The sequence below is a fragment of the Talaromyces rugulosus genome, chromosome II, assembly GCF_013368755.1.
Source record: "Talaromyces rugulosus chromosome II, complete sequence".
In the NCBI taxonomy this organism is placed as follows: Eukaryota; Fungi; Ascomycota; class Eurotiomycetes; order Eurotiales; family Trichocomaceae; genus Talaromyces; species Talaromyces rugulosus.
The window spans coordinates 3,319,335-3,343,583 of record NC_049562.1 but is presented as its reverse complement, the minus strand read 5'-3'; the positions used below and the strand labels follow the sequence as shown (position 1 = coordinate 3,343,583).

General features: G+C 47.3%; 8 protein-coding genes across 8 annotated transcripts; 4 read left to right on the top strand and 4 right to left on the bottom strand.

Moving 5' to 3' along the window:
• Positions 1–563: 563 nt before the first annotated feature.
• On the bottom strand, positions 564–7,699 carry TRUGW13939_03615 (uncharacterized protein; the record flags this gene model as incomplete). Its single annotated transcript, XM_035486795.1, has 3 exons — positions 564–6,490; positions 6,543–6,682; positions 6,735–7,699. Coding segments are annotated over 3 exons (7,032 nt in total), but the record flags the coding sequence as incomplete, so codon positions are not given.
• Positions 7,700–7,816: 117 nt separating this feature from the next.
• On the top strand, positions 7,817–8,463 carry TRUGW13939_03614 (uncharacterized protein; the record flags this gene model as incomplete). The annotated part of the gene is made up of 2 exons (XM_035486794.1): positions 7,817–8,135; positions 8,207–8,463. The coding sequence occupies 2 exons, from the start codon at positions 7,817–7,819 to the stop codon at positions 8,461–8,463; spliced, it is 576 nt and encodes a 191-aa protein (XP_035342687.1).
• Positions 8,464–8,723: 260 nt separating this feature from the next.
• On the bottom strand, positions 8,724–9,554 carry TRUGW13939_03613 (uncharacterized protein; the record flags this gene model as incomplete). The annotated part of the gene is made up of 1 exon (XM_035486793.1): positions 8,724–9,554. One exon carries the CDS (start codon positions 9,552–9,554, stop codon positions 8,724–8,726), a length of 831 nt encoding a protein of 276 aa, XP_035342686.1.
• Positions 9,555–10,023: 469 nt separating this feature from the next.
• TRUGW13939_03612 (uncharacterized protein) lies at positions 10,024–11,676 on the bottom strand (the record flags this gene model as incomplete). The annotated part of the gene is made up of 3 exons (XM_035486792.1): positions 10,024–10,275; positions 10,330–11,449; positions 11,513–11,676. 3 exons carry the CDS (start codon positions 11,674–11,676, stop codon positions 10,024–10,026), a joined length of 1,536 nt encoding a protein of 511 aa, XP_035342685.1.
• A 380-nt stretch (positions 11,677–12,056) lies between these two features.
• TRUGW13939_03611 (uncharacterized protein) lies at positions 12,057–14,004 on the top strand (the record flags this gene model as incomplete). Its single annotated transcript, XM_035486791.1, has 7 exons — positions 12,057–12,098; positions 12,150–12,244; positions 12,300–12,321; positions 12,379–12,420; positions 12,474–12,494; positions 12,544–12,717; positions 12,778–14,004. The coding sequence occupies 7 exons, from the start codon at positions 12,057–12,059 to the stop codon at positions 14,002–14,004; spliced, it is 1,623 nt and encodes a 540-aa protein (XP_035342684.1).
• Positions 14,005–14,545: 541 nt separating this feature from the next.
• TRUGW13939_03610 (uncharacterized protein) lies at positions 14,546–15,878 on the bottom strand (the record flags this gene model as incomplete). The annotated part of the gene is made up of 2 exons (XM_035486790.1): positions 14,546–15,550; positions 15,627–15,878. The coding sequence occupies 2 exons, from the start codon at positions 15,876–15,878 to the stop codon at positions 14,546–14,548; spliced, it is 1,257 nt and encodes a 418-aa protein (XP_035342683.1).
• Positions 15,879–16,223: 345 nt separating this feature from the next.
• TRUGW13939_03609 (uncharacterized protein) lies at positions 16,224–19,061 on the top strand (the record flags this gene model as incomplete). The annotated part of the gene is made up of 2 exons (XM_035486789.1): positions 16,224–16,448; positions 16,503–19,061. The coding sequence occupies 2 exons, from the start codon at positions 16,224–16,226 to the stop codon at positions 19,059–19,061; spliced, it is 2,784 nt and encodes a 927-aa protein (XP_035342682.1).
• Positions 19,062–19,722: 661 nt separating this feature from the next.
• Positions 19,723–21,114, top strand: TRUGW13939_03608 (uncharacterized protein; the record flags this gene model as incomplete). The annotated part of the gene is made up of 1 exon (XM_035486788.1): positions 19,723–21,114. The coding sequence occupies one exon, from the start codon at positions 19,723–19,725 to the stop codon at positions 21,112–21,114; it is 1,392 nt and encodes a 463-aa protein (XP_035342681.1).
• Between the last annotated feature and the right edge of the window lie 3,135 nt (positions 21,115–24,249).

Here is a 24,249-nt window from a genome sequence, read left to right as displayed (position 1 = left end):
TCGGAATCTGTCAAGAGAGATGTGGAGAGAGGGGAAGTGGCTAGGAATGCCGTGCGTGGGGTTTAACGGTCGGCACCATGCAATGCAACCTGCAAGGCTAACCCGGTCAGCGATTTGTTAAATTTCCTTTTTCTTTTTCTTCATGAAATACGGTACGCTTCTATGTCCTACGTGCTATTATTCTAGCCATAAACTTCTCTCCCTGGGTCATTCGACACGTATCGATTGGCCGGTGACTTGCTGACCGTACGGCGGGGTTGTTTTACATGTTTCAAATCTTCATCGCGCATAGATAATTATTGGATATCTGCAAATCAACAAACAGCATGGACCAACCTCCGATCCTAGCTACGGTGGACCAGGTACTAATATCTGTATGAAATTTCATTGTAGATCGTAATCGAAGGGGCGGTATCCTATAGGACAAACATGTCCCATGTGTGGTATATACATAAATCATACGTGTAGCAACTCGCTCATCCAAAAACGCCATCTGTGCAACCTAATCCCAAGCCCAAACCCCGCTGGAAAAATACATGATAGAGTGTAATTGAACAATGCCATCATATCTGCTTCAACACATCCTCTGCCACTCCCTCTAGCAGCTTGAGATCGTGAAACTTGGCCACGCTAGACATGACGCGTAGTTTCTTGACCATCTCCCCTCGTTTCATAGTTGCTGTCCACTCGCCACTGCAGGAACAATGCTCCATCAGTGCGCTGACCTTGAGCTTGCTGCACTTGGAGCACTTCAGATCTTGAGCCTGCCAAGCAACCACCATGCCGTGGATCTCGCCTATGAGTTTTTCTTCTTGCGCGAGTCGATCGTATTCGGTCTGGCAGAAAGGACATTTCCAGGTTTTAAGAGCTCCTTTCCCACCGTCAACATTGGCGTCTGGGAGGACATCTTCGTCTCGGCACAAGTCCAGGTCACGGATCAAGCAGCATCCACTGCATGTCAGCTCGGCCAATTTCAGGCTGGCACTAGGGTTCTCGAAACGCCCCTCCTTGCTGAATTCACGGACCTCGAATAATGCAAGGAGCTCACGCCGAAGTAGACGTGTCTCTAGGGTGGTGGTCTTGGATAGACTAAGAATTTGCATCAATGACTTCACCAACTCCAATACTGGATTGCGATTTTCCTCGTTCGGATCAACGATGGCTCCTGGGAGAATAGGAAAGATATAGTCGGATGCAAGTTCGGGGTGAAGGAGTTCATCACGCTGGCGTCGAATGAGCCCTGCAATTTGCTTTTTCAATGGCTTCGAAAATTTGTCCGTAAGAATCGCCGTTGCCTCGTCGTCTGCTGCGTTTGCTGGCCTTGGGATCTGCGTGAGTCGTGGCGTAGAAGAGTCTTCCACATCGTCTCCTCGTTTGAGCCCATGCATTAGTTCAATGTATTCAATGACCCAGTCGTGGAAGACACCCTGCATGGTCGTAGGCAGAAAGCGGCTCATCTGCCAATGCATGATAGTTTCTAGCTGCTGAGCTTCTGCCTCCACAACTTCTAGGCATCCTTTGCCACCATAGTTGAATTCGTCGTACCACACCAGAAAATCCCAGTATTCTTTGAGTTCAAGGTCGATAAAGTGAAACACGGGGTTTGCCCGAATTGACTTAAGGATGTATTGACTGTAAGCAAATGCGTTTCCAACTTCTGTCTTCGTGGTCTGGAGTAGTAGTCGCGTCGGGCTAGCAAAGATAACATTCGATCCAACGCGGCGGAAATCTCCCATCAATTGTTGAAAAGACTTTTTCGACATAACTCGAACATAGTGGTGCAATGACCGATCATAAAGTCGTGAGCTGGGACTTTCCACCCAGCGAATCAGATGCTGGACCATAATATCAGCCATGGTATTGCCTCCACAGGCTTCTGTCCACCATTGCTTGACCATTTCGCGTAAAACAAACACACCGGCTGAAGCAAAGGCTTTTTCGGAGTAAAGGACTCCACTGCCATCGCCAGAATCATTTCCAGATGCAAGAAGACTATCGCTGCCCTCGAGTTCGTTGATGATAGATGAGGTAAGAATTGTGTTTATCGCGAGGTTTCGCACTTCGAGTTCAATTGAGACAGTCGCATATGTTCCTGGCATATTGATGGAGGGCATGTCAACCATTTCGAGGGCGCCCAAGACATCGTCCTTCTCGTACCCAGCATGATCCGGCCGCGGTCCGGCTGACCACCAGAGAACCACATTGTTCTGTTGAAGCCGCCTAGCGTAGGCGATATCAATCAAGTATCGAGGGTCATCGCTTTCAAGGTTGCAAATGGGAACATCCCCATAGCGTGCGAGACTTGTAATATGCTGAACCCATGAGCCCAAGTAGAGATAGTGGGTGACCAACCGCTTTGCAATGAAAGATTGCCATCCTAGCGGCGGCATGTCCGTATCAGAAATTTCGGGTTTGACCGCTAGAATCGGATATTCTTTCAAGATTGGAATTTCGTGACTCAGTTTTCGTCTTTGCTGGGATTGAATCACGAATACAAATGGCTTGTTTTCTTCTTTGCGCAGCTTCTTCACCAAATCACCGACTTCCAACATAGCTTTTCGCTGAGTAGTAACTTGGACAGTCTTGAAGTGTATCTTTTCCTGGTAATCAAAAGCGGTTGTCGAAGATTCGCCCTCGGTTTCAAGCTTGCGAGCAAGAAGCTCAGAATAGATTTTGTCAACGTTTGGAAGACCTTGCATATCACGATTTCGGTTGAGAATGACGATGTTGGCCTCATTACTGGATGTTGAGAAAAGGGCAAACACCTGACGGTCGCCTGACGTAACGTGGTATAAGTAATAGTATGAGAGTATTGAGTCCTCTAGATAAGGCTTCTCGGTAGAAGTGTGTAGCAGAGATGATAAATCGAAGCCATGATCTAGTCCGTCACCGAGAACACCACGTTGGCTTTCGTCAAAGGTGCAAGTACTGCCTAGCTTCATTACAGCACGGGCAGCGAGAGGAATATTTCGTTCATAGACACCTTCCACACTTGGATGGTTCAACAATGAATTGATTTTGTCGGATTGGGTCAAGAAGGTGTCTTCCGGTAGACTAAGCTTGAAAAGGTGAACTGAAGGGTGACCATTTGGTAGGGTGTGGTTAACTTTTTCCACCTCGCAGTCCGGCAGCTCAACATCTGGCAAAGAGTCGTCTTTCAAGTTAACGAAGAGCTGACGTCGAACCTTCACAGTGATAGCGTGAATTTTGCGGTCTATTAGCACAAACCCCCGCACTTCTCCAGGCATATCGGTCTCTCTGAGTTGCAAGACCTCCCATTTACTGATAAACAGTAGCTCTGCCTGGTTCCGGAAGAATTGGCCTAGCGAGTCAGACGCATGGGCCGATCTTTCTCCAAAAAGCTGTCTTCGTCTTATTCGCGCCTGCTTTTGTATCTTCCACTTCTGTTTTTGATACTTGATAAACCCTTCGTAATCCTCGGATATCGATGGCATCTTTGCCGGCAAAGCGGCATACGGATCAAGGGCCGTTGTCGAAGGTCCTTCGGGGAGTTTTCTTTTCTGTGCCATTTTGCTAGATGGTGACATTTTTTTGTTTTGAGTAGATTGCGTCGCGGCATCCTCGATATCAGTGGAGTGAGGAACACGGTGATCCAGGATGTTATTAGACATCTCAGAAAGAGGGGTTTTCTGAAACATGTCTGTCATCTTCTTCTGCTTAAACTTGTCGTCTCTCGTCGCGATACGGCGTTGAAGCCAGTCAGGGTGCTGCACCCTAGGAACTGGGTTATCCAGCTTTTGCAAGGCGGCCGGAATAGTAATCAGCTTTTGAATCACAGAGCCCAAACGTTCAAGATAGTAGTCCCAGTCAATGAGAGATCGCGGGTCCATGTTGCCGGGGTCATCCTTTAGCCATTTGCGCAAGAAGAAGCGTTTGACACTTTCCTCCGCAGAGAAAATGGTCACAGGAATTGCTCGTTCCGTAACTGGGGCGTTTCTCGGCCTTGCTGAAATAATGTAGCGACAGTTAAGACCTTTGTCCTTGATCATTTGCTCACCAAGAAATTCAGCTAGTCGTTTAGCTGTCGTGATAGATGTAGACTTTTGCGTCCCATATTCCTCTAAAGTCTTTGACATGCTTCTGTTCTCGCAAATCAAGTCGATGAGCTCCTCGTCGGCCAATGTGTCGCCGTGCTCATACAACACGTCGAGCCACCTATTGGCCACCCGAGCAGTTGATCCATATGTTTCTGATAGGTCTTTTCCATCCAAGAAGAATTTGAAAATTTGCGTTTGGAATATCTTAATGAGTTTGAGTTCACCACGACGCTTGACCTCAAACCCCTTTAGCTCAGCAAGAGAGCCATCATCATTGAAGACCGCGTAACGCTTTTTCAAATTCTTATCCTCTTCTTTCGATGCCGGTAGAATCATTGCTCTGTATGGGCCGTCCACTTCAAAGAAAATCGAGTTGTCGCTTGATGTTTCGTACTTGAATGTCGTAGGATCAGTTAGCGTCTGGTATTGATGGTTCGTGAAACGGCGATGAACGAGGTGATTAAGCATGACACAGGGGTATGACATGGCCAGTTTTTTGCCGTTTTTCAAAGTAAACGCAAAGTTCTCTGGAAAGGTAGCTGGAAGCATACACCAGATACCGTCAGTATCAAGCTCTAGGGGACGGCCGATGCGTTCCACAAGCTCTCGTGCCATTTGAATGATATGAGCTCCCGTTAAACACGTCACCCCTGCCATTTCCATGGAGTACCATCTTGATCCTTTTCGCATGACATAGCCGTAGAAACTGTTTAGAATGACTTTATGTGCAAGTTGAAGAGAGTCAAATAGGACAATCATCTTCTTGGCCTCCTCAACCTCAGCAGCTGGGGCACCAGAAGACTTCAGAGAGTCTGTTTTGCCCTTCCAAACTTTTTGCTTTCCCTTGAAATCATATCGTCGGTCACGAAAGTCGCGAACGGTATCGACATAGAATGGATTCTCCCGTTGACAAATTATGGCTTCTTTCTCTATCGTCTTGCTGTCATGGATTTTGTGATAGATTTTTTTGCTGTATTCTTGAAGGCGCTTTCTTATGATACCCGCTTGCTCGTCTGTGCTGAGTTCTGTGAACGGACGCATCGGGGAGTTCTTATATTTGCCGGGAAATCTCTCGTTCTCAACAGCACGCCGAATCATATTGTACTCATCGCGTTTGGCAGGAAGAAACTCGCCACGCCACGCCCAAGGTAGACGTCGATCGCAGGTCTTTCCTGGTCGATTGAAGTCACACGCGGCACAATCTGATTCTTGCTTCATAGAATCAGGTTGCAGTCGATTCGTTGTCATAATGTTTGGGTACATTGAAGCCACGTCAAGATGGTAAATTAGCGGTCGCTCCATGCGATTTGGCGTGTTCTTCAAGGTCGTGAGGCGCTCGACAATTTGAGCCTTAACCTCTTCATAATTCGAGACATCCTCCAAGGATTTCTTTTCCTCCACCACAATACTGAATTTCAAGGCGGCATCTAGGTCATTGAGTAGCTCGTCAATAGCGGCACCGTCAACAGCGAAATTGACGGGTATGTCGCTACGGAACACCCCGGCTTCTATACTCTCGACATGACCACCCACATACGTCTCCGAGTCAAGAAGGTGGCCATCATAGAAAGCCTCTGTCGGGTCCTTGTGTTTGTTGGGTAGAATGATTTTGCCCTTGTATGCTTGCACCATCAAGAGCATTTCGCACAGCGTTCCAGTACCTTTTCGAAGAACATCATCTGGGTTCAGGGGAATGATGGTGCAGAGGGAGAAAATAAAGGGATGGATATATTTCATATAGAGATAATACGTCGCAACGGCATCGGACACCGAATACTCTGCCAACGTTTGTGGGCGTTCACTGGCATACCTAGTCATGAGCTCCGGGTCCAATTCGTCTGGGTCATACCCAAGTTTTGCAACTGTGACAGCCTTCAGACCTCTGCTACCTTGAGGAAGGTAACTGTCTCGATTCACCCAGGCGAAACAATCCATGTGAACACAGTGGTCGCTTTGATAGATGTCTTCGTTGTTTTTCTTGAAGCCGGTTTCGGTGTACATATCGATACCAAGAACGCTGGCACGCGTTTCAACGAAAGGCCAATCGAAAAAGTCACCGTTATATGTTGCTATAACTGTTGGTTTCGCTTCCTTGATATGACTGAAGAAACGCTCCAGGACATGGCGTTCGTCGGGTTCGTTGAAAATAAGAAAAGGTCCGTTATACTCTGGCTTGGGTGTGTATTCAAAATCATTGATATCCTCTGAGACAATCTCTCGATTTGTGATAAGAAATCCATTGCCGTCAATCATGTAAGAAATCATCATGATTTGATCGATAACGGCGTCTGGGAATTTTAAAGGAAGCTTCGTCGTTTCAATATCGAATGCGAGCACTACAGGGTCGGCACGTTGAAGTCGCTCTTCAATGCATGTCAATTTTGTTAGTCCATGCTTCATTTCCACGTTGTACCATTTTCCAATTCGAATATCTACTTGGCATTAGTGAAGAAGCCCTAGTTTCCTGGCTGAAGAAAGCGTTACCTTTGTCGATGGCCACTCTGACGTGATAGGGCACATCATATTCTCTAATATCAATAATAAAATCGCTCGCGTTCATGGTGTTGTTAGGTCGTACATCATCGTTAAGTTCGTCATCGAAGAGATCGAAGCCAGCAGATGTTCTAGGAATACCGGTTAGTTCATGGCAGTCAAAAATAGAGAGACTGATCATACCTGGCCATCTCAGCATACGTATCCATTGTTGTCACATTTTTCTTGTTCTTTTCCGCAATTGGCATGAGCATTTTCCGAGCCTCAAGTAAATTGCCAACGTTTGCAAAACCGAGTTGAAGAAACGTTCGGCGATTCCCCAGCAAATGATTTGGCATCCCAAGGTCTTCCTTGACAACCCGGTGCACAGTCTTCACAACATCCTCCAATGCCCTCTTGCACCATTCCTCAACTTCTCCTTCCCGGCCTCCCTTAACAGCAATGAGGAAATAAGGGTCGTATTCGACTGTGGCTTTAAAGCTGCCGCCGTCGTCTTCCAAAAAGTAAAAGTCGACGCCGGCTCGACCTCCCGCAATATTTGAATCTTCCACAGATGTGCTGTGCATGTTTATAAGCCAGCCAGCTCTCTTCTGACTGGCCTCGTAACGGGAGAAACCCATGGACTCATCGATGGTGTTTGCTCGCCGAACAGCTTCGAACTTTTCATCTTGGGAGGTAGCTTCTGTAGACCGAAGTGACGTGAATTCTACTGTCTTTGCTCTCTTCGGATTGAAGGTCGCCGCGCTCGATCGGAATTTGTTGCCATACTTGCTGGGTTTGCGCGAAGGCATGGTGCTGCAGCCCACCGCCGGATAGTATGTTGCTTGGTGAGAAAACGACTGCACTTCAAAACATGCGGAGGGGATTTTTTCTGTGATTTCAAGATTAGATAATTGGCGCCGAACAATGCAGCATCTGCGCAGTCGAGAGTGGAAACCACAGGCGATTGAATGCAGAATGCAGAGTGCAATTTGAATGCCGACTATAGAATCGACAATGGACGCGTCCGCGTTTTCCACTAAACGCGTTAACGGACGGCGAGTCGCACTAAACTGCTTTCGGGACGGCTCAATGTTTGCTCGGGAACCTCGATGCGGAAAATTCAAGATCCGAAGAGAGCTTAGACTGCATGACGTGGGGAGAAAGCCACTGATACTCTAGCATCAATCGCTCAATTGGTTCATATCTATTTTCTTTTTCCTTTTTCTTTCCCCTGTCGCCAGACAGATCATTGGCAAGTGAGCTCTCAGCTCCGAACGGACACCATGGCGGAAGACACGCGGGACGGAGATTCGACGTCGTCTTCACAATCGAACAATAAACCAAAGCATGATCTCCCCAAATCCCAGGTCGGCAAGCTGTGGGATGCATTTGGAAATCCCGAGAAGCCGATTAACGTAATGCCTGGAGCGACATTTGACCCCAGCCGGCAGAAACCCAAAGACTTGACGATATCCGAATCGCTCAGCTCGATCTCTATGAAAGACGTCTCTACATTCCACAAAAAGCCATGCGCGCGAGATTCATTAATGATAGGCATGGGTGCTGCATTTGGTATTGGAGGCATTCGGGGTATAGTTGGAGGTAAAGTCTTGTACACCTTTAGTCTCTGCCCAAATCTATGATACTTACTTTGTTTTCTTCGTCCTTTGCAGGACTTAGAGCTATCTGGCCTGCTTGTAACTGGGCGGTCGGGACGTTTGCGATTGCCTCCCTCGTTTCCTTCGAGCTCTGCAAACGACAACGAGTGAACGAGATGCAGGGAATGGCAGAAGCCGTGAAGCTCATGCACGACCTCAAAATTAAGAAAGAAAAGGAGACCGAGCAATTAAAGGCAGCTCGTGAAGCTGAGAAGGATGCGGAGCGCAAACGGAAAAGTTGGACGAATCCTTCCAACTACAAGTTTTGGTGAAGCCTTGAAGGATATATTCGGCATCAACACGGAGTTTCAGGCGTCAACACCTTGGGTGTGTTTCTTTCTGTAATTAATGTCATTTGATGATGACAAGGCATCTTGTAAAATAGCTAGCAAGTTTCCCTCAAGCATGTTCCAATCTGTACAAAAATATGTTTCGAATATTGACGCCATGGATCGCCGGGGAAATAAAATATAACGCCACAAATGCAATGTAAAGTGATAACAGCATAGGTCCTCCCAATAGAGATCTGCTTTCATTCAATATCAAACTTTACTTTCTTCTGTACTATTCCAGCGGCTTCATCTTGTGCGTTGTCCTGGATCATGCCTTCACGGCGCTCCCGGCGTTTCTCTCTTGCTTCTCTCGCCTCTCGGTGTTTCCACTCTGCGACTTGCTTTTGTCTTTGGCGAGAACGTGCCCACGCCATTGCAGGGGTAGGCCTAAAGCCAACACCATTTATACCGTATCCATCATCGTTTGGATCGGTAGGGTTGTGACCTGTGATCTCGCAATCACTCCATGTGAATGGGTTGAGAGAATCACCTTCAGCAGGCGGAGGGGATTTTCTCCGCGACGACTTTGTCGACCCTGGAACAGGCTTCGCCTTTTTGCGAGGCGGTGTTGCTTCTGGCTGTCGTTCCATCGGTTGGAGTGGTTTGTTACTAAGCTTCTTCTGCTCATCTGTTTCTTGTGTGTTGCTGTTGCTGTTGCCGCATGTCGTCCCGCCATGGTGATCGCAGTCTGACGTGGGCGGCACTTGCGGTTGTTCGACCTCTGCAGCTAAAGGATGATGCGCTTCATCGCCAGTAGATCCTTGGATCTGCACTGCTGTTTTGGCGCGACTACTACTAATCTCCGGTTTGAGACTTGATTCTCGAATTGCGAGCTCCTTGAGGCGGCTGGCGACGACGGTGCGGGGACTGTATCGCCCTATATCGTCCGCTTCGACCAAACGGGCTTCTTGCAGGCTCGCGACTGACAAGGAAGAGGTCGGAGACATTGGAGGACTGCTTGTTTCTGTTTCCAACGAGACATCTCTCTTGCGCTTTGGGGAACGATGCAGTGGTGTTCCCATCATCATCATATCTGCTGCAGTGGGGAGTTCTTGAAGTGGTCCCGCATGACACCTTGAGGAAAGCTTTGGAAGATAAGCCTAGTTATTGACATTCGCCGGGCGAAATACGCCAAGTCGCGCGCATGGTTACCAACTTTCTAGTATCAGGGTCTTTTGACGTTGAGATAATAATATAGTTGAACCGATGCTAAGGTGAACGTTACCGCTTACTGATGGCTGGATGCGGCGGCACCGGGACTAGTTTCATCGGCCCCAGATGTCGCCTCCAGTACCGGCTAAGAAAAGAATTTGTTTGAAACCGTTTTTTTAAAGAAAATATACAATTGTATTTCTACAAAAAAAAAAAAGAAAAACCCAAAGCACGTAGAACTATTTTAAGCACATCTGAGCATGAGACAACAAAGCAAAAAAGCGCCAAAGAACCAAAAGTAACGCCATCCACACATGACAACATCCCTTTCCATCAGGATATATCGAACTAAGCCTTAGACTTCTTCGTCGATGCGCCCACTTCGCTGTCGCGCTTCCTCTTCTTCTTTTCTTTCTTGTCTTCGTTGTCCTTGGTCTCTTTCTTCTCTTTCTTCTCCTTCTTCTCTTTTTTCTCCTTCTTCTCTTTCTTTTCCTTCTTCTCCTTCTTCTTCTCAGCTTTCTCTTCATCTTCCATTTCAACATCGCTATCTCCACCGGCATCGACATCCATATCGGCCAGGATAGAGTCCATTGCAGATTTCTGTATTATCAAGTCAGTCGAGTGCAAAAAGAATAGAGAGAAAGGCAAACGTACCATAGCAACTTCGTTCTTGGTGGGTGGCGCGCCGGATGCGTAGAACTCCAAACGTTCCTCAACTTGCTTCTTAAGAGCTTCTCCGAATTTCGTCGAGGGCTCCTCGGAGAAGTTATCAATTCTGGAGGCAATCGAGCACTTGTTGGCAAGGAATCGAGAGATTCTGCCCTTGTTCTTCGGCCCAGCTCTTCCAATGAAAGAGGAGTGGTAAAGCAATCCGTATTTGGGGGTGTTTCCCTTCGTCTTCAGGGCCCTGAACAGCGCTTTCTCGGCACCAAGGATCTGAACAGTAGAGGCAGGGTACTTGGAGAGATTGGTCAAGCTTCCGGCGTGGGAAATAAGCCGAGCGCCAACAATTTCGCCAATAAGAGTAGCCAAGTTAGGAGCCACGACGCTCATCTTAGAGACCAAGTAAGAGTGCAGGGACTTGCGGTAGTTGGCCAGGCTAACAACGCGCTGGGCAAAGGCAATGACATTTTCCATGTCACTCTCAGAGATCTCTTGGCCCATACTATGTTTGGCAGCCTCGATGATACTCCGAGCAACACCCTCATCATCTTCCACTAGAGCAGCAAGATCATGCAGACGTTCGTCTGTCAACGACTTCTTGTCCTGGACAAAAAGTGCTACCTGTGCGTAGCGATGGTTCTCCGAGACGATCTTGATAAGCTCGGGGAAGTGCCATGAGTACCATTCTCGCACTCTCATGGAAAACGTGTTGATGGCCTTGTCCAACTGATCAAGAATGGCAATAGCCTGGATGATATGGTTGTCATCTCGCTGAACGGAAAACTTGACTTTGGCGCGAGAGTAGGCGTGACCCAGACCCAATTGGGCAGTGTCCAAGTCACCTTCGCGGAGCTGTTTCAAAAGCTTTGTCGCATGCAGTCGGACTCCTCGGAGCATGTCTTGCACTACTTCGCTGGTGTCTCCAGTCTCGCACTCAACGGATGGGAAGGCACCCTTGATGCTCGTTGCCAAAACCTTGTCATACACGCCCAGGCTAACCTTCTTCTTCTTGCCTGCCTTTGGTAGGTTGAGTTCGAGGAAAGAGATGAGAGTTTCGGATGCAACTCCCTCTGAAATATCATTGATTTCGCTGAGGGCCTGCTTGTTGTTCCTGTTTTAAAACTGTTAGAATCAAAGATGCGAAAGGAGCAAAACTAGCGCGGATGGCACGTACTCGAATGGCAAGAAGCTGACGAGATCAACCATTTTTCCGAATTTCGAAAGATCCGCGACGCCTTCCTGGACCTCCTTCAGGCGGTTTCCGACAGTGTCAGCCTGGTGGGTGACCTTGAACAGCGAGTAGCCCATTGGGGCTTCGAAGAGCAGGTAGTCGGCCATGGCTGCTAGAAAACTAGACACCGACAGAGAAAAAAATTAAGGAAAAACGACACTGGACGAGCGAATTAGCCCGTACGACAATCACCGACTGAAGCAACTGGGCGACTGTGGAATTGGCGATGCAGGTGCGTAGACCAGGAGCATTAGAGACCTGGAAAGGCAGAGCTCGATTTTTTTTTTCCTCTCTAGACAGCCGCCGCGCTAGTGCGAATCTGCAATGTGGGCGGGAACTTTTCTGGCAAAATTAAGCTCACCGCGTTTGGGCGGGAAGCGCCAGCCGAACAGAGCGAGCATAACCCCAAGATAGTTTCTCCTCTCCCCCTTATATCCTTTTTTCCCTGTGACAAGTTCGGAAACAGCTGCAAATACTCGTCGCAGCAATGTCTGCAACCCAGTTACTCAATCCCAAGGCGGAGTCCCGAGTAAGAATTATCAGATGCCCCTCCGCTAGCGCACACTGACAAAAGTTGTAGCGGAGAGGAGAAGCGCTCAAGGTGAACATCAGCGCTGGAGAAGGTCTGCAGGATGTGCTCAAGTCGAACCTTGGTCCCTCGGGGACAATCAAGATGTAAGGCCTCGCGGGAAAACTGTGACTTGGGTTATGCTGACTCGAAGACTTTTAGGCTTGTTGATGGCGCTGGAGGGGTACGTTGTTGCCGCAAAAAATACTGTGTTATGGGACAGACATTGATATCTCAATAGATCAAACTCACCAAGGATGGAAATGTGCTCTTGAAAGAGATGGTAAGTGTGGTCTTCAAGTTGCTGCCATTTTATCTGCTAACCAACTTGTCTAGCAAATTCAAAACCCTACTGCCGTAAGATATATATCCTATGCGAATCACGTTCGAGACTGATTTCCAAAAGGTCATGATTGCACGAGCCGCTACCGCACAAGATGATATCACGGGCGATGGAACAACGTCGGTTGTGCTTATGGTGGGAGAGCTACTCAAGCAGGCAGACAGACACATCTCTGAGGGTCTTCACCCAAGAGTTCTGACAGACGGCTTTGAAATTGCCAAGAATGAGACTATCAACGTATGAGTCTTCCTTCAACATTTGAGGCTTTAACTGACGATTGTTTTTTTTTCTTTTAAGTTTCTGAACAACTTCAAGCTGGACCGGGAAATCGACCGGGAATTACTGTTGTCCGTCGCTCGTACATCTCTCACTACGAAATTAAACAAAGTCCTTGCCGAAAGCCTCACTCCATCCATCGTCGATGCAGTTCTTGCCATTCACCATCCTCCGGAGAAGCCTGATCTTCATATGATAGAGATTATGAAGATGCAACATCGAAATGCCTCCGACACTCAGTTGATTCGGGGCCTCGCTTTGGACCACGGAGCACGACACCCGGACATGCCTAAACGAGTGGAAAATGCCTTCATCTTGACTCTGAATGTCAGTTTGGAGTATGAGAAATCCGAGATCAACTCTGGGTTCTACTACTCGAGTGCCGAGCAAAGAGACAAACTGGTGGAAAGTGAACGTCGGTTCGTCGACGCCAAGCTTCAAAAAATTGTGGAACTGAAGAAGGAGGTTTGCGGCAATGATCCTAAGAAGGGGTTCGTGGTCATCAACCAGAAGGGTATTGATCCTTTGAGTCTGGATGTTCTCGTGAAGAATGGCATCTTTGCGCTTCGCCGTGCTAAGCGACGGAACATGGAACGACTTCAACTTGTGTGCGGCGGCATTGCTCAAAACAGTGTCGAAGACCTCACCCCCGACGCACTTGGCTGGGCAGGTCTGGTCTACGAGCATCAGCTTGGAGAAGAGAAATACACTTTTGTTGAGGAAGTCAAGGACCCTAAATCGGTGACGATCCTCATCAAAGGACCCAACCAACACACAATTGCACAATTGACAGACGCCGTCCGAGACGGTCTGCGATCTGTTTACAACACAATTGTTGACAACTGTGTGGTTCCCGGCGCAGGCTCTTTCCAAGTTGCCGCTGCCACCCACTTGTTATCAAATGATTTCAAAAAGACCGTGAAGGGTAAAACTAGGTTTGGTGTCGAAGCCTTTGCAGCTGCTCTAGCTGTGATCCCAAAGACTCTTGCCGCCAACTCTGGCCATGACATTCAGGACTCGCTTGCCAAGATCCAAGATGAGGTGAACCAAGGCAACGTGGCTGGGTTGGATCTTGCCACTGGTGAGCCCATGGATCCGATCCAACAGGGCGTCTTTGACTCTTACCGCGTGCTGCGGAATTGCATCTCCTCAAGCACCGGTATTGCTTCCAACTTGCTACTATGTGACGAATTATTGAAGGCCAGGCAAATGGGCAGACAGGGTGGCCCTGGAGGAATGGAGGAATAATATAGGAATGCCTCACAAGCTTGAAGTTACTTGTTCAATGGATATTTGGCCACTAGGCATAAAAAAAAGCGCAGAAAACTTATTCATTTGAAGTATGACATTTCTAGATAGGAAGAGGAGAATTCTGTATATTTTTACGCCTTAACATATAATGAATCAGAGCTCCGCTACAATTTCCTTCATTGATGCATTCTGTCAACATTAGAACCATCAATTCAAAAATGTTTCTGAGAGCTGTGGCGTAGATGTCAATTGATGTGTGTGCGTGTGTGTGTGTGTGTGTGTGTTTTAGCCACGTCGGGTTTGGTAATCTAAAAATTATAAATATATATGCAAGTTCTATAAAGTATAATGTAGTATTTCGGGTATCTCAAGAACTAGAAATTGCAAAGCATAAAATATAAGATACACAACAATACATAATTACAAGAATAAGGGGTATCTCCACCATCACCTAAAAGCGCCATGAATGCAAAAACTCTGCTGCCTATCGAGGGACAAAAGTCGCCACTTCCATCCGCGAATTATTATTGGCAGCAACCTAGTCACTACTGTCTTGTCGTAGTTGTATGTATTCAGGAGCCCATTCGCCAATGAAGCCGTCTTCTCTCACAGGATCCCTGAGAGTGACATTGTGGATCTTGGCCCATTCCAGCACGTTGGATTTGCGAATGATGACTCCCTCTTCATCGCCAGCACTCGTGCTTGGGGCCTTTTTCTGTCTCTTGGTGGGTGGTTCTGGCTCCACTACTCCCATTTCTTTCAATGTGGTGATCACGTCTTCGGCCAACATGCCTGTTGCCAAGCCGATTTCTCGTACTGTCATCCTTTCCCAAGGCGGTCTTTTCTTTGCTGCCTTGGCGACCATCTGCTTCTGCTGAACAAAGTTGTCCGGGTCCCCTCCAGGAGGTCCTAGTAAGAAATAGCGTGCCATGCGCTCTGCCCAGAACCGCGTGTAACTCCGGTTTCCCATCTCACTGAGGGGCCGCTCAGGACCACCAATCAGTCCTCCCTCCCATTCCCATGCACTCAATTTATAGCTGACTCCCATAAGAAGTTTCCCTAATTGCTTGTGTTGGTATGGCGGGAATATGAGAATGCAAGCCAAGTTATTCGGGTCCCATGAAAGCTTCTCCTTGGAAAAATATCCGAGAACGTAGTAGTGGTCGGGATCTTTGGAGTCGACAAACGTAAGGACATAATACAGGAATGACGTGACGTCGAAAAAGACAGACTTGTGATCGAGAAAAAGCTTTGCAAAGAGCGACAGATTCTGCGCAAACAGCTTCTGGTCTTCTCCGTCTATTTCCCACACCGCATATCCACCGTGTTCGTATATCTTGGTGCCTGGAGGCGACCGCTGGCAGGTACACACGCGCGTGTGCTTTGAATAGGCTGCAGCGTCACATGTATACCGGAAACACCACCGGCATACGTACAGTACATCGGTCTGTTTGTTCACCAGTTCCTCCGGGTAAATCGAGTGGTACCAGGTCTGAAAAGATATATCCCCCAAGACGACGCGTTTGACACCGCGGTCGGCAGCCTTTTTTGTTAGGGTTGAAGGGTTCGGCCGAGGCATTGCTTGTGGCGGGGACTTTGTTTTTTTGTTTTTCTTTTACGATCGTGGCGTGCTTTGTATCGCGTGAATTTCCCGCGTTGAGAGCGGCGTTTTTAGGACGGAAATTGCAGCTGCCTAGCAGGTTGTAATCGCGTAGTCCTGGGTTCAGAACGGAGCAGAGCTCGGAATAAAGATCATTGGCGTGAAACCCGAATGGAGTCAATAGTTCATGGAAGAAATATTGGAAATACGCAGGGCCGGTGGAGATTTCGGGCGAGTCCATGTCGTCGGTCTCGATGCGGAATAGCGGCATACCAGCGAGCGGGGAATCAGCCGGCGACTTAAATGCTTCCTGGATGATTGCTCTTATCGGGAACTCGTAAACTCGGCTGCCTGAAGCGCAGAACGACCTCGCTTTTATTGATTTGCTTACTACTCACGAAAGGAGTCGTGAAACTGGTCGCTGTCAGTCGATGGTATTTGTCGACTGGTTGTTTCTTTACCATCATACTTTATCATGCAGCCTTGCTCTTCGTGAGACCTCGTATTATCATCTGCTATCGCCACCCGCAGCTATCAGGCACCCTCTTCTTCCATCATTATCACCATCAACATCATCAGCAGCAGCAATCCGCAACCATCACCTGGCGTTTTCAAAATGTTGAAACCATTCCAAATCAGGGACTTACACAGCTACCCTGTCGAAGACAACCTATATGACTCTTCCACCGAGAGTGTTATTTCCGGCTCAAACGCTGACGACAAACGATACAAACGCCATGGGATCATCCATTTATCAGCCCCGGAATACGATGAAATAGCTTTGAATCATCCAAATGCTATGCTGACCTACTTGGATGAGGATGATGGTGACATTATAACCGTGAGTATCCTAGCTTGAACTGGCTTAAATGATGATAGCTAATCGAGCAAATAGGTTGGCTCGTCCTTCGAACTCGACCAACGACTTGACGAACCAGTCGCACTGGCACCGGCACCTCTGCCCCAAGAAAATGTATCAAAAATGCATTTGTTTGATATTCGCCGCTCCAGATCTGTAACTGAGTTATGGAAATCCGTCGAACGAGGGTCCACATCTCGATCTCAGCTCGGCGAAGGGCACCGCAATTCGGTATCATCGATCACCACGGAGAAACCAGCCCTCAACTACAACAACCAATATGAAGTGGAATATTCGGATTCCCGTGGGCAATGGGTCAGCGAGAATAACTCGACCGGGAATCCAACATCGGAGTCGGCAAATAACGAAGAATTACAACCTCGGACGGAACCGGAACCTTTACTTTCAGCGTTTGAGGCCGAAATCGCCAAAATGCTCGAGGAGGGAAGCGCAGCTCAGCAAGCAAATGAGCAGGCCGATAATTCTTCCTCTGCACAATCTCACACGACCCAACCCAACTCCATGCCGCCTACGTGGCCCAGTGACCTGGTGGCCAATATTTTACAAACTGTTGTTGGCAAGATGGACAGCCTACGATCTGAATTTGGATCAAAGGTGCCCGAAATCGAACGCCACCTGCGGAATGCACACAATGCAATCCCCGGTGATGTTACTTCCAGCGCCCAAACAGCGTTGAATGCCATGCAATCACAAGCCCAAAATTTAGCACAACTTTTGCAAAATGCTTCTGATGCTTCAGGGCAAGCTGCAGAAAGAGTTCGTGAGGCTGAACTTCGTTCTGCCGAGCAGATAATCGACGGCTTAGAAGACATGGTTCAAGGTCTCGAGGACTTCGGAAAGACTCTTTATGCCGCTTTTGAAGCCGAATTTGGTCAGCAAAATAACAACACCCAGGCAGAAGCCACCGGTAGTACTGGTCCCACCCAACGTGAGTGCGTCCAACAGCCAGTGGAGTCTACCAATATCCCTCCCAATAATATTCAGTCGGAGGCGGAGACAAATCAAGAACTGAAACAACAGTCTCCAGCTATGGCCGAACCTAAGATCGATTCCCTTCGACGTCCGTTGCCTCCTCATCCAACAACATCATTGCCTTCAAGTCAGCCAGTTTCGCAGGACCAAAATGCTGCTCCCGAGTCCACTCCATCACAGAGTAATGTTTCGGGGGGTACCTTGTTCTCAAGCTGGCCTAACCGCCCAGCCTTTGCCCCATTGTCTTTGCGTCCCGTTCCGCCGCCATCAGTGCCTGCAAAGGTTGCCGAAACACAGCAAGTACAGCCCACGCCTATTTCTTCCTCGGCAGCCCCTATAGATAGTGGCAGTCGGCCTGCAACCCTGGAATCTACTGTCCAGAATCCTGGATCTGCTACGAATTCTCTGTTCATTGGAAATGTTGGTTACCAAGTGACTGAGAAGGTTATAGGAGAGGTGTTTGCCTCTAAAGGCTGCTCTGCCCAAATTCACTTGCCCAAAGATTCTTTCACTGGGAGGCATGTCGGATTCGGCTATGCTCGTTTTGAGTCAAGTCAATCTGCAAAAACCGCTCTAGAAAGTCTACAGGGAATAGTCATTGACGGCCATTCAATCAACTTGGAATATAGCGACAATTCTCCCATTGATGCAATACAGACCCACCCATCTCGGCCAGCAAGACCTACGTTTACGGATGTCCCTGTCGACCAACGACTCCGCCATCGTAAATCATGGCACCCAAGTACTCTTCAACCTAGAGAAGTGCACCCTGTGATGAGTTCAAGCCGTGACGACCTTCCGAGAATCTTTAGTGGAAACCCTAGGGGCAGTTCGCTTCGCGGTCACCGACGGGAACCCAACCAACCAAGAAATAGTGTTGAAAGAAGTGTACGCTTTGATCATCCTGAAGAAAGTCCAGAATTCGCTGCTCGGTACCCTTCACTCCTTCCCACTCGAAGCACAGATGAGCTCGCAGAAGCTGCACCTAAACGATCTATGACATTCAGTCCCAACACGGAAATGGCGCGGTTCCCGCCAGTGTCTCAGCTTGATGCACACTTGTTGACAAATCAGTATCGGTCCGGGCATCGTGAAGACAACGACGAAAGTCAAGCTAGATCGGAAGCTCCACCACTTTCTACAACAAACGAAATAAGACCTGTAGACCAACCTATTTCTCAGCAGCCTCGCCCTGAACCTATCCGAGATATGGGTAGAGCACAATTCATAGGACGTAAAGGTGTAGGAAGCCAATCACTTCGTCGTCCTTACCATGAATACCCAGCGGGACCGCGACCTCTAAGCCTTCGCACAAGGCGCACGGATACGCTTCCAGGAAGCTTTCCAGTAGACGATGCTCCTGGATCAGTGACTCGTGATTACACGGACGCATTGCACGAGGATATACAGACTGCCATTAGGCACAGCATTATTGACAACTGCGTCGATACTTTGACCACCATGGGGTATGATGAAGGGCTCGACGGTGGGAAAAACAGACTCAAGATTTATGCTGAGGCGGTTGATGGTAAAGTCTCGGACGCCATTGACATGATTGAGGAAGAGAGAAGAGCGTACGAGGGACAGGGCTCTCACCCTTGATTATTCTTTCTACTTCATGATACCATGTCCTTTCCTTTGTGTATTTTTCTATAGCTTTGTGATGACTATTTGAGCTTGATACATTCATTAAGATGACACTTATTTCCCTTGTATAACATTAGAATTTGCATTTGGTAGACGAAGCTTATCGGTGTTGATTGATAAGGGGCTAAGCTTAAGCCGGTTAGTGCAACAAGACCCAGACGTCATTCGCCGAGAGGAACGGAACAACCGCAAAGTCAATAACAATATTTTTTCTCATTCGATATCAACAATCCTCCTTTCTAGGCGCATTGTTGTACCCTCGCAATGCACACATGGCGGCGGGCATTTTCCACATGTGGATGGCGAGCTAGTCGACCCAGTCCGTTGGCATCTCGCGCCAGACTACGATGTGCGGATCTCCTTGCTTTGCCAGAAAAAGGAGAAGGACGGAGCTCGTTCGAAAACGAAGAAGTCCAAGTGAATGGTTATGTTCGGTCTGTGAGGAAACAAAAACGCGTAGCGTTTGCCGAGATTACAGATGGGTCGACGGTGCAATCGTTACAGGCAATTTTGAAGCCAGAGCAGGCGGCCAAGTAGGTCTAATTGAGTAGTTCGAGAAAGAATAAAATTAACTGACATTCTTGGGGGGAGTTTATCAACGGGCACAGCAATTGAGATGTCTGGTATCTGGAAAGCCTGTCCTCCTGGGAAGGAACAGAAACATGAACTACAGGCCACGGCGGTTCGATTAGTAGGAGAAGCAGATCCAGAGGTTAGTTACGCTTGTGAACTCTTGTTCCTTGGCATGAAATATAACGGCAATCTCGGACAGACATATCCTATTCAAAAAAAGTATCATTCGCCCGACTTCCTCAGGCAGATTCCCCATCTTCGGCTGCGGACTCCATTTCAGTCGCTCCTGGCGCGATTTCGCTCAGAATGCATCTATCAGCTGGGGCAGACCTTTCGATCTCATCCCCATGGGCACTTCGTGCAGGTCCAGCCACCGCTAATTACTTCGTCTGACTGTGAGGGAGCTGGTGAGACATTTACAGTTGTTCCGCAGTCAACATCTCCAACATCCGACAAAGATGCAGATCATTTCTTTCGCAGTCCGAAATATTTGACAGTATCATCACAGCTTCATTTGGAGGCGTATGCAGCTGAATTAGGCAATGTATGGACACTCTCGCCGACTTTTCGGGCAGAGAAGAGCGACACTCCGCGCCACCTGAGCGAGTTCTATATGTTGGAGGCAGAGGTTAATTTTGCAAATGACGTGGACACGCTAACTGATTTGGTGGAGTATCTGATCCGCGATTTGACGCGCAGAGTCCACGACACCCCTGTTGGGCAAGAGATTCTGTCTGCGAAACGATCGGGAGAGTCCGGTTCTGATTCTGCCGAGTCTGGCGAGGGCCTCCGCAAGCGTTGGGATGCCTTACTTTCCGAGTCTGCTTGGCCTCGGGTAACATACACACGTGTGATAGAAATGCTTGAAGACGCCGTAGCTAATCGCGGTGCTTCTTTCACTTTTCCGCCAGTGTGGTCAGATGGTCTTCAGCTTGAGCATGAGAAATACATTGTCGACCATCTTTTCAGCGGCGTGCCTGTTTTCGTGACAGACTACCCGAAGAAAGTGAAGCCATTTTACATGGCGCCTTCTGAAGCCAGTGCCGGTTCTGACCCTGATAAACCCACGGTGGCATGCTTTGATCTCCTGTTGCCTGAGATTAGTGAAGTCGTTGGAGGCTCTCTCCGTGAACACAGGTTACCCGAGCTGATCCAAAACATGCGCGAGCACGGGCTTATCAAGAAAACGCCGTTGAATAATCTTGCAGAAAATGCCACTACAGAAACCGCCGCCGCCGAGCCCAAATATCCGTCACTACTGCCGGGTGAGGATCTTGGTCATCTTCAGTGGTATGCAGACCTTCGTCGGTGGGGAGGCGCACCGCATGGAGGATTTGGCCTAGGGTTCGATCGACTTATTGGTTATCTTACAGGTGTGGTCAGTCTTCGAGATGTGGTTCCTTTTCCGAGGTATTTTGGCAGAGCTGATTGTTGAGGGTGTACATTATGCTGTAAGATACCATCGATTGTGCTGCTATCCTCGCTTGTGACACTACATATATTGTAATTTTAGCCCTTGTTATATTCTCAACTATATATGTATCATTACATTTCTTGCGAATACTCATATATATCGATTAATGACTGTGTCGTGTCTCAAACACGGTAGTGATCCTTATGAGTACATTAGGGCATGCATACGTCAATAGGTGATTCTTATGATATGTATTTTATTTGGTTAAGTATATGGATATGTAGTGTTTTAAAATATTGTTGTTTATAATGATATCAGCCATGGCTTTTGTGTCATTGTTCGTTGATATTGAGGTGTTTTCAAATGTTCTCGTGCTACTCAGCAGAGTTGACATATATATTACATAGACACCAGTTGACCAGTAACCTGAAAGGTTCAACCAGTCACTACAAAAATCAATCCAAACAGGTGGAATTAATTAATAAGTATACTCAAAATCATCAATCAGAACACCGCCTAACTGTTATTTCTAAGTATAGAGTCCACATGTTATCAGTATTTGAGGCCTACATGTACATATACACCTAACGGATGTCATCGACACGGGGAGTCATATGTAATAATTTCTTCTAGTACTAATTAATCGAAACCTCACATGCTAGATACAAGATAGAATCATAAAACAAAAACCATACAACACACCAGTATTCCTACATATAGTCTGTCTTCGGATCGGAGCTATGACATTATTAAACTCTGATCGGGGAATCGGAGAATTAAGCTTTCTTTTCTCCCACCGAGTGCGTGTGACTTTGCATTGACTGATATACCCTCTGGCGTTTTTTAGACTTTGCATGTGTCACAGAATGGATGCATAGGATTATTATTATTGTGAGTCAAAAATGGCGGTGTTCTGACTCGCGTAGAATGGTAGTATGATAGAATCACATGAAATAGAATTCAACATTTTAGATTTTTCGTAAATTATTTTTGCTCTTCCCGCTCTATCCGTTTTCCTTGTCAAACCAGGACAAGAAAATGCGGCGCAGAAATAAAACTGCCAAATCGGGAAGGCACTTGACACCAAGGCTTGTGACAATCTTATTTTCAGAATAATACGACTAGGTCAGGTAGCTGATACATCATACAAGATACTAGCAGTCAACTAGGTGGATAGATTAATTACCGAGGGAGCCGGGAGTCTCCGCCCCGGCGACTATACAGTATATAGTGTATGTATGTATGTATGTATGCAGCTGTAAATACTAAATACTTTGGAGTCTGTATGTATAGACCTCACGTTGACTAATTAGTATTAAAAAATAAACGAGCGGCTCACATGTTTAGAGTAAGAAAGATTGACGGCTTAACGGGGCCATCCTGACTGATGGGCTGTATGCACTCGGCGTAAATAGGATAGCCAATAGGTACTAATCAAGCTTAAAGTAAGCAGTAGGGTACCCTAGCTCGCTAAACTAGAGTTTGAGTTTAAGAAAACAGCCCCGGACTTCGTACTCTATAATTATAATTTATTACTGAGTACGGCGTAGTTAACTTAACGGTTTCCAATAGTAGTAAGGTTACCAACTCAAAATAATCGCAAGCGCAAATTATTCCCGAATGGGGCAGTTCATCAGCTGGCCCTCGTATAGTTTAGAGATGCCTTGCGACTCGTGAGTTGGTTGACAGCTGAGCCTCGAGTGGTATGTTGGTGACTACATTTCTTTCGGAATTGGTTCTCTCAGCTGGAATACGGAGTACGCACTTTTGCATATGTAATTATGCATCGGAATTCGTTACACTGGTGGGTTACTATGTGTACCGTATCACACACAGCCGCATACATACATTGCAGACTCGGGTTTCGCTTCTGCCTGGACAAGCACGGAGTATACTGCTACACCGAACTTTTCTTGACACCTCCTAATCAGGGGGCTTGAGAGATGAAGATCGTTCAGCTATTATGTTGCGTGCACAGCGGATGACTCGTAAGTGCCGCGTGGCTCCGTGACTTTAGGATACGTTTTAGGATACTCCGTACGGAATACGCATTTCAACGAGCTGCAATCGGCTCGCGTGATATGATTTGTTTTTTTGTTAGTTTTTTTTTTTGTGCGTATATACAGAGTATACATGTGTATAATGTTTTGATATTGGCTTTGGCCAGTGCTTTTCCTGATAGTAGTCCGATTAATAGTCGGCGATGGATCGTTCGTTCATAATTTAAAATACTGCTAATAGGATCCCTCTGCGCCACATGATTCCACACTTGGCGTGGCAAGACCCCACATCTCTCTTTCTCGCGTGTCCCTGACTTTTGATTGGCAATGGTTGGAGTAATCACATCGGCTAGACGGAGGTGCAAATCATGATAGGCTCAGACATGCAAGACTTGTTGGTCAGGTGAACCTGGACTATTGTCAGCTGAACTCCGTAAACGCCCAAAATAAATTGCGAATCATTAGTCTCATTAAATTTTAATATGACCGGCCCTTGAAAAAAAAAAAGCGCCGGCCGAGTCAGCCCTATAGATTCTCCCTATTGGTGCGATCAAGCCGAATAGCTAGTATATTCTAAACACCTAGCAATTATTTTCTGTTGGTACAACTGTTGGCAATTGATCGATTGTGGATTGTGTTATTATTTAGTCATCACTGTGTACGTTTGACTCAAGTTACTGCAAGTGCAATGTGTCCTTTGTAGGATCATGGATGGAGAATTCCCCGTCGGCGAATTGATTACGATGACGTCGTGGATGTAACCCGCACCCATGATGTTTAACAGCATAGTATTTTTTTTATCTAGGACAGGAAAGCTTCCAGAGTATCTCTTAAAAACGGTTACTACAAATAACTTGGGAGGGGAGGGTACGTAATTTGCGTCAGGCTTATCCCGCACGGGCAAAAGCTCCGACCCAAGACCAACAAGCTTAAAACCTTTTTGTTTCACTTTTATTTTGACACAACCCTGGTGCGCTGCAAGTTACTAGGTACTATATTACTCCGTACATATATGTAAGCTCTGGGGAGGGGTGGTATTCGGGGACTATACCGACACTACGACGTACTAGCAATAGTACATAGCATAGTAGATTTAGCACTTGAGTAGTACAACATGCGGCTTGTCCCGCCGTCATACTTTCATTTATGCACTCAG